The 12,917-nt window shown below is 52.2% G+C and overlaps 4 protein-coding genes across 4 annotated transcripts; 2 read left to right on the top strand and 2 right to left on the bottom strand.

Annotated features, from left to right (window-relative positions):
* Nucleotides 1-1,823: 1,823 nt before the first annotated feature.
* CkaCkLH20_01550 (uncharacterized protein) lies at nt 1,824-3,752 on the top strand (the record flags this gene model as incomplete). Its single annotated transcript, XM_038884269.1, has 5 exons — nt 1,824-1,867; nt 2,030-2,303; nt 2,369-2,691; nt 2,751-3,255; nt 3,309-3,752. The coding sequence occupies 5 exons, from the start codon at nt 1,824-1,826 to the stop codon at nt 3,750-3,752; spliced, it is 1,590 nt and encodes a 529-aa protein (XP_038750861.1).
* Nucleotides 3,753-4,271: 519 nt separating this feature from the next.
* Nucleotides 4,272-6,260, bottom strand: CkaCkLH20_01549 (carnitine acetyl transferase; the record flags this gene model as incomplete). The annotated part of the gene is made up of 3 exons (XM_038884268.1): nt 4,272-4,398; nt 4,464-6,126; nt 6,218-6,260. The coding sequence occupies 3 exons, from the start codon at nt 6,258-6,260 to the stop codon at nt 4,272-4,274; spliced, it is 1,833 nt and encodes a 610-aa protein (XP_038750860.1).
* Nucleotides 6,261-8,831: 2,571 nt separating this feature from the next.
* On the bottom strand, nt 8,832-11,032 carry CkaCkLH20_01548 (rsc complex subunit; the record flags this gene model as incomplete). Its single annotated transcript, XM_038884267.1, has 3 exons — nt 8,832-10,229; nt 10,281-10,837; nt 10,918-11,032. The coding sequence occupies 3 exons, from the start codon at nt 11,030-11,032 to the stop codon at nt 8,832-8,834; spliced, it is 2,070 nt and encodes a 689-aa protein (XP_038750859.1).
* A 742-nt stretch (nt 11,033-11,774) lies between these two features.
* On the top strand, nt 11,775-12,884 carry CkaCkLH20_01547 (electron transfer flavoprotein subunit alpha; the record flags this gene model as incomplete). Its single annotated transcript, XM_038884266.1, has 2 exons — nt 11,775-12,068; nt 12,141-12,884. 2 exons carry the CDS (start codon nt 11,775-11,777, stop codon nt 12,882-12,884), a joined length of 1,038 nt encoding a protein of 345 aa, XP_038750858.1.
* Nucleotides 12,885-12,917: the final 33 nt, after the last annotated feature.

The raw sequence follows: 12,917 nt of genomic DNA, 5'->3' as shown, positions 1-12,917 counted from the left end.
TATTATTATAGCCTCTTTAATTCTCTATTTAGAGAGTTTAAGTTTTTAGTTCTCTAATTACTCTTAATTTTACTATTTATAATAGAGCTTTATTATAAAAATCTATTATATTATATAAGATTTAAGATTTAAAGTATTTAATATATTTAGATTAATAATATATTAAATATTTAGATTAATTATTTAATACTTAAAAGCTAAATATTAATAGTATTAATTATTTAATATTTTAAGAATAATTATATTAAATTAAATACTAAATATTAAAGTTAAAGAAGCTATTAAGAGAGTTGAAATAGGGGTTTTATTAAAATAAATAAATAAGAGTCTTAAATAAGTATTTTAAGTATTATTTATTAGTTTAGAGGTATATATTACTTTATACTATAAGCTAAGCTTATAACTATTATAATATATTAAATCTCTTATTAAGATATTTTTAGTTAACTCTCTTTTTACTTTTAATTAGGGTTTATATACCTCTAAAATATATATAAATAGTAATATTTTAAAATTAGCTTCTAATAGATAAATAGTTCTTTTTTAGCTAAAAAGTAGCTAATAGTACTAATTTAGAATTAATATAATAGAGCCTACTACTTTAATCTAGCTTTAGTAGTGCCTATCTAGAAATATATACCTAATATATAATAATATAAATATCTATTTAGTCAAGATTATTACTTTATTCTTTAAAGATAAGAGTTACTTAGTAATAGATTAGCCCTCCTATTCTCCTAATATAAACCTAATAGAGAATATATAGAAGTTACTTAAAGAATATATTATAAAGAAGTATCTCTATCTATCTATAGTATCTAAGTATTAAGAGACCTTAAATAAGCTTACTAATACTACTATTAATATATAGAATAATATAGATAATAATCTTATTAAGGACCTTATTAATAGTATACCCTATAGGATTAAAGCTCTTATTATAGCTAGAGGCTAATATATTAAATATTAAATATATTATTTAAAAGAGTAACTTTTAATATACTTATTATAATAATTTAGTATATTTTAGCTTAAAACTAATATTATTATATTATTTAGTATAAGTAGTAACAATTTAGGGTAGTTAGGGCAAATTTAGCTAATTTTAGGGTTAACCGTTTTTTTTATAACGTCACTATAGGTAGCTCAAGCCGGCGGGGGCTTAAGGAGGTAGGTCAGGTAAGGTACCTACTTTGGGTAAAATGGACGGGAACGTACCACCTGTCCATATCACCGCCTTTGGGCATGAGATTGTACCCGGCACGCATAGCTTGCGACAATACCCTTCCAAAACACATCGTCCTCCACATCCACTCCTCTGCAGCCTCTGCCCATCAACAAACATCTTCAGCGCGTCCCTCGACCCATTGCTCTCGTCATCCTCAAATCGCTGCGCATCTGTCCCATCCTGGCAGCTCCGCAACAGCTGAAACTCCCAATCCATTCTTTTTATTCTGGCTCTTGGTCTCCGCTACCTTGCTCTCTCTCTTACGGACACGCCAACCCGACTCGTTCCTGCGCAAAGTACTCGAATCGACCGACCAGACTTGACTCGACCCAAGCTCCCTGCCCTGTTCTGCTCTCCTCTGCAACCAACCCGCACGCCGAACTGCGTTGCATTGCGAAGCTTTGAGCATCACAAAATCGCCCTGCCATCGTTGTCACTAACACCATTGCTATCGCTGCACGACCCGGTCAACTGAGGGCACCGTCTCCCGACGCTCAAAGTCACACCATCACTACCACTCGTCCTCCAACCGGTGTCTTTTCCGACTTATATTCCCTCCGTACCCGCCGTTCCTATCACGAGAAGCTCCGACAACATGGCAACCAACAACATGCACAACCTAACAACTCTCATCAAGCGGTATGCATCTAACTCCTGAAAACTTCACTCAACCTCAACCATGCCCCTAAGATCTTCGAATCGACGACCCAGAGACTCTTTACGTTCTGATCAACATCTATCCCCGTCTCCGCGCCGTCGCTGACTCCACGACGATGCTTTATCAGCTAACCTCCAACTCAGGCTCGAAGCTGCCACTGCTAGGCTCGAAGACATTGCTTCCTCCTCCGTCGAGCTCCCCCAGGCTGTTCCTTCCCTCAACCAGTCCGTCGCCACACCGCCCTCGGCGTCCAATAATTCTCTGCCTCCCCCGCCACCGGCGCAAGCTGCTGCTGCCCCTCAAGCACCCCCTGAGCCGGTTCCAGAATCCGTCGAAGAGTACGATCAATTCATAACCACGTCTGTTGAGAAATATGTCAAGATCAGCAAGCAGCTAGGTGGCCTCATTGCCGACCAGGTCCGTTCACCGTCTACATGGGACTGAACAGTTGTGGCGATGCTGACGCAGCTCTCATCATACAGGCCGCCAAAGTTCTGCAGGGTTTTCACGCCCAGCGTCACTTCCTTCTGATCACCACCAAGGCCAAAAAGCCCGATCTGCACGGCGCCGAGATGGCCGTGTACCAGGATCTGTTGAAGCCCATCAACGAAGCTCTGGTCGCTGTCAGCAACGTCAAGGAGTCAAACCGTGACTCCCCCGTCTTCACCCAACTTAGCGCCGTCGCTGAGGGTATCATGGTCCTTGCATGGGTGACGGTCGAGAACCGACCTTACAAGCATGTCGAGGACTCGTTGGGCTCTGCCCAGTTCTTCGGTAACAGAGTGTTGAAGGAATCGAAGGACAAGTACGGTGCCTCAAAACACGCGTGGTTTACCCATCAGCTGTACTAACGCCAATCATCAGGGACGCACAGCAGACCGAATGGGTCAACGCCTTTTACCGCATTTTCCGAGATCTAACCGACTACGTGAAGCAACACTTCCCAAGCGGCATCCCGTGGAACCCCAAGGGCCAGCCGGCTCAGGAGGTTGCCAAATCTCTGTCTGTATCTGCACCAGCCGCCTCAGCTCCACTACCTCCACCTCCCGCAGGCGGTCTGCCTCCTCCGCCTCCGCCCCCGGGCCCTCCTCCGATGCTTGAAATCAAGGAGGAAGTTGGCGGAAAAGGCGGTCTGGGCGCAGTCTTCTCCGAACTGAACAAGGGCGAGGCAGTCACCAAGGGTCTTCGCAAAGTCGACAGGTCGGAGATGACGCACAAGAACCCGTCGCTCCGCGCCAGCTCGACAGTACCTGACCACGACGGCTCCGCGCGCGGCAAGAGCCCGGCGCCTCAAAGGAAGCCCAAGCCAGAAAGCATGCGCGTTAAGAAACCGCCCAAGAAGGTGCTCGAGGGCAACAAGTGGACTATCGTATGAACCCGTCACTGTCAACACTTCATCATACGTACTAACTCAGTGACCAGGAAAACTTCGAAAAGGAGCCTGCACCCATTGAAATCGACGCCTCCATCTCCCACTCCGTCCTGATCAGCAGATGCAACAACACCACCATCATTGTCAAGGGCAAGGCCAACGCGGTTACTATCGAGAACTCTACGCGCCTATCCCTTATCGTGGAGTCTCTTGTGTCCACGGTAGACGTGATCAAGTCCCAGAACTTTGCGTTGCAAGTATTGGGCGCTGTGCCTGCTGTTTTGATGGATTCGATCGATGGCGCGCAGATCTACTTCAGTAAGGAGAGTACGGGCACCAAGATTTACTCCAGCAAGTCTTCTGGTATTAATCTTAACGTCATTTCGAGCGAGGACGAGGATTACAAGGAGGTGCCCTTGCCGTCTCAGATCTGCTCATATTACGACGAGAGCAAGCGTGATTTAGTGAACGAGATTGTGTCGCACTCTGGTTAACGGGAGGAAAATGTCAAGCTGGCTTGTAGAATTCGAACCTTGCATCTCTAGAGTCGGGCGGCATTTTGGGAGTCAACACGGCGGTGTCATAGTCTTTCTTCCCGTCTCAATTTCCCACTTACGCCGAGGGTTCATCCTTCGCTCGTGTTTGCATAGTCAGTTGGTTTCACGGGTTTTTGTCCTATTTGACACAGCGTGCCTCTTTAAGCTTCTCGATCTATTCTCTTATGTTCATTGAAAGACCGTACCTATGGAAGATGACAACCAAACACAAGCACCAACGAAACGTTATCATCCCGTCGCAAGTCGGTATTAACGTACAATCGGGTCGCTGCTGCATACGGAGGACGGAACCGCTGATGTGGGTGTAATAGTCATGGTTGTGGCCAACCCACCGGGTCATGTCTATTGTAAAAAACGCTTCTATATCGATGCTAAACACATCCGGCCGCCCAGACACAAAGGCACATGCAAAAATGCAAGCACATGGGACGTATTTTTGGTCTCTCGCCACAACATCTATAGCTTCGCCTTGGCCGGCTTAATCGTAGGCATCAAGAGGTCACGCATGTCACCAGCAGCCTCGTTGAGGAAGAAGCTCATCCTCTGGCTGCCGAGACCCTTGGAAACAACATTGAAGTTGATGCTAGTTAGAAGGTCAGTCTACGCACGGTAAGGGCGGATTGGGTGAACCGTTGGGTCAGAACACACCTGTTTTCGTTGATCATGTAGGCAATGCCAAAGCCGGCATCGATTACCTGACTCCAACCGTACCCATTGAAGAACTCGGAGCTCAGTTGTGACGTCGACAGGTACCAAGAGGCAGAGTAAGAGAAGGCTGGGTCCTGGTAGATGGCGGGCAAGTCTTGACCGGGCTCGAGCAGCTTTTTCAGGCCGAAAAGATGTCTGTCGACACCCTTACCGTCCGAAGCAGCCGTGATGTACTCCAGATGGGCGTCGACGGCCTGGCGGAAAAGATCAATTTTGTCCTTGTCCTCCGTGTTAGGGTCGGCCATGGCGTTGCACCAAGCGACAGAGGCATCCGAGACAGTTCTGCACGTCTCAGTGCGACCTTGCTGGAAGCGACGGGTAGCAGCGGACTCGTAGGTGGGTCGGTTCTTGCCGTACATCTTGTGGTAGGCCAGCTGGATGACCATTTGGACATAGGCATCGGGCGAGCACTTGAACTTCTTGATGAGACCCTTTCCGTAGCCCTGGTATGCCTGGACGGCGAGCTCGTGTTGGCCAATAACATTGTGGAAGTCCTTGGTAGCCCGGTCAATCTCGGCCTGGACTTCCTTGGTGACTTCGAACTTGACGACCTGAGGGTCAGAGAGGTTGGAGCGAATTGAAGGGTCAGAGAGATCCAGCTTGTTGTTGAAGATGAGGTCGTTGATGAAGTCGTTGAGACGGTGTGTGGGTGTTCCGTCCATCATGGAGTGCTCCCCCATAAAGCCCGAGGTAGCGTTGTCGTTGACAATGAATTGGCACGGCTTGTCGTACCAGCGATTTGCGCCGTCACCGTGCCAGTATTGGTGGGCGCGCTCCTCAAGGGTGACGGGAGCGGCGTCATCGAGGCAGACGACAAAAGATGCGGCCTCGATAGCCTCCAGAGCGGCAGCGTTCTTAGGACTGGCCTTGAGCAGAATCTCCCGCGCATCGGCCCAGACGTCACGGTTCTCGCTTGTCAGGGCACCAACGGCAGGAACGCGCTGGGCCAGCTCATAGACTTTGCTGAACTGCTGCTCAAACTCGGATGCATTCAGCTGCTTACCGTCGACCTCGTGCAGGATTTTGAAGAACTGGTTCTTTCGGATGGCGATGATGTGCTTGTGCTCCTTGTGTGAGAATTTCACCGGGTAGTCGGCAGGCTTCGCAGCGACACGGCTGGTGTTGAACATCCACTTGTAGCTGTCCATGCAGATGGGCAGTTTCTTCATGTATTCGGGCTCGAGGGTGCCTTCGTCGACCTGCTTCTTAAACTCAAGAACGGCCGAGGTAATGGCGGCGGCTCTCTTGGCGGGATTCCTTCGGCGGCGGTCATCGCGATGGGAGTAGAAGTAGCTAACGTAGGGGACGACAGGGTCCCGGTAAGTGAGGTATGCGGCGTCGTTCCACCACTCGTACAGCCAGTTTCGGTGGGCTGGGTCTTCTCTGCGTGCGACCAATTTCTCTTGTAGTTTTCTGCCAACACCGCCAGGTTTAACAAAGTCCTCGACGGCCTTTTTGCTGGCGGCAAACTCGGATTCGGAGAGAAGAGGGTGCAGGGTCTTGACGTAGCGGGCTGCTGTCTCCTCCAGCGTGGGTACGGGCAGGCGAGGCAGGGAGTCCTGGAATCTCAACATCGGGCCCTTGGACTTGTCCTCGACGTAGCCTGGATAATGGCGACGTGGTCAGTGGTCGTTCGGTAACAGGGGTGGGGGAGCGCATGGACGGGCGCATGCAATCTTGGGAACAAGACGTACCCGAAGGGAGGGAGCTGTTGTTCCGTTTCGCTGCTGGCGCCATGGCTCCAAAGATCTGTTGTCGTCAGAGAACCGCGGCTCGAGTTGTAGAAGAGAGGAAGAAAAGGGAAATGAGCGAGCGCCGTGCGACGGCGACAGTCAAGGTAGCTGGGTGGAGTGTGGGGGACGACGACCAAGGTGGATGGGAACAGACAGCGACAAGCGGGAGGATGACGCCTGAAGTAGGACGTGAAAGTGAGCGTGAACGTGACAACCTACAGGACGATTGAAGCTTTGGAGTCGTAGATTCGTTCTAGCGGTGGCACTCCTAGCCTCTAAAGCTCGCAGGATGGCCGACATGACCAATTTTGTAGGAGAAAAAGCTGGTGGTGTGTATGGGAACGCAGTATTCGAGTGGTTGGCACACGTAGCCGCAGAGATCCGCGGTAGTCGAGCAGCAAGTCAGTCGTTACGGATCGGAGCGGGTCCCAGCCGTCGAAAGAGTGGCTGCTTGTCACAAGCCAAACAGTAACCCGGCACCCACGCGGGCCTTAGTCAACGAGAGCAAGGATAATAGCAGTAGGTAAGTAGTGTGTACGCAGTACGTGAGTGAGTGAATATGGGCGGATGGGTGGGTGGTAACGGGCTGGCGGCTGGCGGCGGACGATTGGAGGCAACAGTAGCGCAGCGTAAAGTAGCGACCGGCAGCTCCAGCGGCGTCGAAGAGATTGAAGCCTCGGGACGATGGCTGTCGGGATACGACGGTGAGAAGAAGCCGGTAGTTGCGGTGCGGTGTAGCGGCAGAATGATCTTTTCTGTAGGTTCAAGTTCAGTCTACCTCGAACTTATTGATAATTGGGGGCTGTGCGACGATAAGGTCCCTAAGGTAAGCAGGCTGCGATGAGAAATTGAAGTATGAAACCGGTGGAAGAAAGAAGCAGAAATCTGGCTGTTTGATCCGGGACTGAGTACGGATATGTGCCTGTGATATCGTGCTGGTCATGGGGGTCTTTCGTCGTCTTCTTCTTCCCTCTTCTCCCTTACTGCGGAAGGACCCCGGAAACCTCAGGTCGCGCTTTGGTGAGGTGCAGATACCTACCTACATGCCTACCTACAGTACCGTCACATACCTGGGTACGAATACACGAACTCCGTATGGAGGGTGGCCCCACGTGCCCCGGTCCATTGACACTGGGTCAGTCGGCGGAGAAGGAGCTGGGGGAACAGCAAAGGGAAACGGGTCCTGGGGGAGAAAATGGACCTTACCTAGGTTACCTACCTAGCTTACCTTACACAAAGGTACTTTGATCCTGATTGTGCGGAGTACAGCGTACCTACCTTACGGAGTACTGCTGCTGATGCGCTAGTGCGTCTGCGTCTTCGTCTGCGTCTGTCCATGGACCTCCATGTTCTCTCACTATTATCCCTCGGTGCTGTGTGGTACACTCGGCGAGCTTGGCTTTGTTGGCGACGCGCAGCGGCCGATGAACCGTCGAACCGAGGTAAAACAGGGGGTTTTCTGTTCCCGTTACCCCGAAATTTCTTTACGTATCCGTACTACCTTAGTGTACCCTTACCCTATTGAGCAGCGACGCCGGCCCGGTACGTACCCCGCATTGTGCAGAGCCACAGTGGACATCACGATGCAGCCGCCGGCCCCAGGAACCTCGACCTCCAGCGTTGTTCCGGTACCGGTCAGGTCGGGTCGGTCACTAAGCAGCCCAGTTGCTGAGAATAGGGTCTTGATGTTTAACAAACCACATATTGGGTACGTAGGCATATCATTATAGACGCCGTTCAGAGCACCCGCAGTAATCTATTTGCTTGTAGCACCCATATACCTGGGTTCCAGCCCAGATAAGCGTGACCTTACCAAGTGGTGATGAGCTGCGCCGCCGCTGTAGTAATCTGACGCAGCTGAGGTGGGCCCGCGTGCTACTTTCTATCCCGAAACTTATCGCATTACCTGCAGAGATTTGACATACCGGAAGCCCCCCAAAATCATTCAGAGATACGAACGGGAGGACCGAGGCCGGACTGCGCCGGACTGGGCCAACGGAGGAGGTCCGGACCCGAGGGCGCAAGTCTCAGACACTCGACACCGCTTCAACGCTGATGCCGCGCGCACTTGTGACTTTGGTGCGAGGTTGGTTGCATACTCCGCAGTCCGCTGCACCGCGTCGCTCCTATGATCGCCCAAGTCTGGACGAACGGACCACGGAAACTCTTGTCATGTCGGGCTTCGGGCATCTTGCATTTCACCTTGGGGCCATACGTTAGCCTATACTTCTCGTCAAATTCACCGCTTCACGTGTACCCTCTCCGCCGGATCATCAAGCTTCACCATGCAAGACGCACCCCATGTTGGCAAGTAGCTTTATGTAACAAATACACGTGCTTGCACAACGCGACAGCGCGTTGCCAAGCCCTTAGAATCCTCGGACGCCCTGAAGGTACCTTGACTAGATAAAATCACCGCAATTAATCGTTCCATTTCCTGTTCATCGCCAACCCAAACCCCTCTGCAAAGTCAAAAGAAAGAGTCCTAGCCGTTGCCTCTGACACTCACGTCCGTCCTTTTCGACGTAAACACCGTCATCATCCCGGTCCAACACTAGCGATTCTGTTTCGCAGATCAGGCTTCGAAGCTCTTGATCTGCCCCTCACTGCTCAGCGGCTGCACTGCACTGGATCCTGGCCCCGCCTGAAATGTAAGATTTGCGCCGTCCGTCATCGCGTCTTGGGCCAGCTTGAGGCCCTGCTCGCCTCCCGCCTCAACTGCGGTCTTGAGCGAGTCCTGCACTTCTCGGACGCGGCGCTTGAATGCAAGGCGGTCCAGGAATAACTGTTGACGGCCCCGCTCGAGTTCTCGTCGCTCCGCTTGGAGGATGGCCTCCATTTCATTGAAATACTTCAGCTTCATTTCCAACTTCTGCAGGGTGAGGTTGGCCGCCGCAGATACAAGTCGTGTCATCTCCCGCTCCTCGTGCGACACAAGACCAGCTGCCCGCGCGCCCATCGTCGCCATTGGGATCGTCGCCAACGTCGTCGTCGTGGTCGTCGTCGTGGTCACATCTTGTCTGATGTCGATCTCCATCGAGTCTCCATCTTTGTCCTTGCCCTTGCCATTGGTAATGGCATGTTCCTCCGCATCACCGCCCTCAAGACGCCTGCGGAGTTTACGAGTAAGCTCCTCGGCCGACTTGTTTGCAGCAGCAGCAGTGCTAGCAGGGTCTGCGAGGCCGGCAAGGAAGCCAACCACAGACATGACTGGGTTGTCTGCCTGGCTGAAGGGGAGATGGCCGCCCTGTGTTCCAAGCATCGCGAGACCCGTCGGCGCATTCACCGCGAGATCGTCAGCATACTTGCCCTCAATGTCCAGGGACAAAAACTGCAGGACGCACTCCTCACGGGTGCGCGTGCCAACGTGATCTGCGATCTCGTTCCAATCATCGTCCATCCTTTCAATGCCCTCGAGGAGTCGTAGGATTTCGGCGTCACTCCAGGGGGCGTCCCGGTCGAGGACCGTCGTATACGTAGGGTTTTCCATCCTGGTAAATTGAGCACTGGTCTGGTTGCCCGGCAAGTGGCCCTCGAGATAGCAGCTCGGACAAACGTCGTACTTTGTCTTCGAGTTAGGGTCGGTCTGAGAGCTGTGGTAATATAACCTGGTGCAGTCAATACCGCACGTGTGGCAGTTGACCTTCACAATGGGAGTCTTGGTCGCTTCCTCCACTCCCGAGATGCCGTTCATCATTGGCGTCTCACCATTTGTCTTCGGTTCGGTCTTGTTGAGCTTTGTAGCCTTGGCGCTGGCCTCGTAGATATTGCGGCTGACCTCGAGGTTGAGGTCACTCTTGGGAGCGGGCGCAGCCGTGGCCTTCTTCTCGGTGTCTGCGCTCGGCTTCCCAACCGAGACAGCGGCATCGGCAGACGGCTGCCACGGCTGAAGCCCACGAGGAGTGTCGCAAATGATCTTGAAATGGCCCGTGAAAGGGGGCCCGACGTGAGACGGCCGCTGCTCGGCATCAACCTGAAATTTTGTTAGCACGAGGGAAGAGAATTGCGCGCGACCGAATACTACCTGGTAGTTGATGAGACCCCATTGCTCGAGGAAAGAGTGTACGCGCATAATGGCGCATACGTCTCCAGCAAGGTTCCGCCGGCAAGCCGTGACGGTCAGGTACTCGACAGGATTCAATCGATAGGTGTTGATCATGAAGTCGCGGTAATCCTTGTACACAGCCGGAGTCTTGCTGCGGTTACGGCTATTGAAGAACTCGGACATGGCTTTGCGCTCAATATCGTTGATGGTGTTCATATCAAACCATGTGCTGTAGCTAGGTAAGACGATGGCGTGTGTCTGCGAAATTAGATGCTCGCGAGCTGCGTTTTCGAGCGTCTCCTTGGTCTTGGAGTCCTGTCCGTCCGCATCGGTACCAGCCGTGGCCTCATCTCCATCTTTTGCTTGACCGTCCTTGGCCTCCTCGCGCGCGCCTCCCATCTCTTCGTCCTGGGTCGCTTCAGGCGCAGGGCCATCGGGGGCATCGAGGGGGTTATCGGACGTCACGCCAGGTGCTGGTGTAGCGCTGTCCTGCTTGATATTGGGTTCGGCGACGGGGCCTTCAGTCATCTGGACGTCTGGTTCGGCGATCATGATTAGCTTGTAATGTTTCGGAGTGGACATGCCATGCCAATGGAGCAACGAGAAGGGCACGTACCTTCGGTGCCATCTCCAGACGTGGACACGGCAGGTTGCAGAGGCGGCTGGGAAAGGATTGGGTTGCTGCCGGGAGAGGCGGCGTTGGATAAGCCGTAGTTCGTGTGGTCCTCCATGATGACTTCTTGGTAAAGACCCTCAGGAGATGACGAACATCAAGACTGTCGGAAAGTCGCGGAGAAATACAATCGCGCGACGCGCAATTCAGGATGTAAACCAGATTATCGGCTTGATCTATGGCATGCGACCGTTGAAATTGGTAGTCTGATGATACAGCCCACAGACGTGCACCTCCTACGGCGCGAGGTTTCGATGGTGATGGACGAGGTGTGGTGGTTATGGAGTCGCGTCAGGACCTGGAGAAATTTTGGCGCGAGATGCTGGGGAACAGCGGGCAGTTACTGGCGTCCAATGCTCTGCAAGCTGAGGCGCGACGCCCGGATCAGCTCAACACGTGACTTGTAGAGAAGCACGTGATGGAGCTGCTCGCTCGCTCGCTTCGTTCCTGAGGCTTACGGGTTCCTTAGGTAAGGCACGATGAGATGGAATAGCACCTTATCAGAGGAACATACAGCCGATTCAGCGGGCTTATTACAATCACCCCCAGGGTCTCAAGCCCAAAGTCCCCAGATGACGGCACCACCTTTTAGCAGCTGAAGACCCAAGGCTTCATGCGAGTTCAAGTTCGGCGTAGTAACCTCGGGCCGTGTCCAACCGTTTCTCTTCAACCTGCGTCCACCAGTGTCAACACATCAGTCGTCTCTAGCAATACCAGCTTGTATCGATTCTCTCGTCGTCGGCCGTTCAGCTTGAGCACACGAAAATCGTCGTCTCTATCCCTCATTCGTGCCAGCCAAAATGCTGTTCTTAGCTCGACGGGCCGTAGCCCGCGGGGCTGCTGTGTCGACCTGCGGTTTCTCGGGACTCCGATCAAGGTCGACAAGGAGTCTGCTGTCCACTCTTGCTCTGTTGGAGCAGAGAGAGGGCCAATTGAACCACGGTTCTCTGAGCGCTATTACTGCGGCGAAGAAGCTGGGTGGTCCTGTTCACGGCTTCGTGGCGGGAAGCAACATTAAGGCTGTCGCCGAGGAGGCAGCCAAGGTCGATGGTGTCGAAAAGATTATTGCCGTTGACAACGCCGCGTACGAAAAGGTTTGATTTGGCTCTAGCCTGGGCTCCTCACCATGCTTCTAAAAGTAACCTACCTGACGCGACATCATACAGGGCCTCCCTGAGAACTACGCGCCGCTTTTGGTCGAAAACATCAAGAAGGGCGGCTACACCCACGTTATCGCCGGACATACTGCCTTTGGCAAGAACTTATTACCCCGTGTTGCCGCACTCCTGGACTCCCAGCAAATTTCCGACATCACTTCCATTGAGAGCGAAAACACCTTTGTCCGCCCCATCTATGCCGGCAATGCTATCGCCACTGTCGAGTCTGCCGATCCCATCAAGATCATCACCATCCGAGGCACCGCCTTTCCCGCGGCGGAGGTCGCCAGCGGCTCGGCTGCCGTCGAGGAGGGTGTCGATCCAAAGTCCGAGTCTACCACCGAGTGGGTCTCGGAGGACTTGGCCACCTCCGACCGTCCAGACCTTGCGACCGCCAGCAGAGTTGTCTCTGGTGGCAGAGGCCTCAAGTCAAAGGAGGAGTTTGACAAGATTATGCTGCCCCTAGCAGACTCGCTAGGTGCTGCGGTTGGTGCATCCAGAGCAGCAGTGGACAGTGGATATGCAGACAACAGTCTACAGGTCGGCCAGACTGGCAAGGTCGTCGCACCTCAGCTGTACTTGGCCGTCGGCATTTCGGGTGCCATCCAGCATTTGGCGGGTATGAAGGATAGCAAGGTGATTGCTGCCATCAATAAGGATGCCGACGCGCCTATTTTTCAAGTAGCGGATGTTGGTCTCGTTGGCGATTTGTTCGAGAAGGTCCCTGAGCTGACCGACAAGATCAAGCAGTGAGACAACATGATGTAATACATAGAGACTGCTCTT

The sequence above is a fragment of the Colletotrichum karsti genome (assembly GCF_011947395.1).
Source record: "Colletotrichum karsti strain CkLH20 chromosome Unknown Scaffold3, whole genome shotgun sequence".
NCBI classification, from domain to species: Eukaryota; Fungi; Ascomycota; class Sordariomycetes; order Glomerellales; family Glomerellaceae; genus Colletotrichum; species Colletotrichum karsti.
The sequence above is the reverse complement of the archived record's forward strand: the minus strand, read 5'-3'. Positions and strand labels throughout refer to the sequence as shown.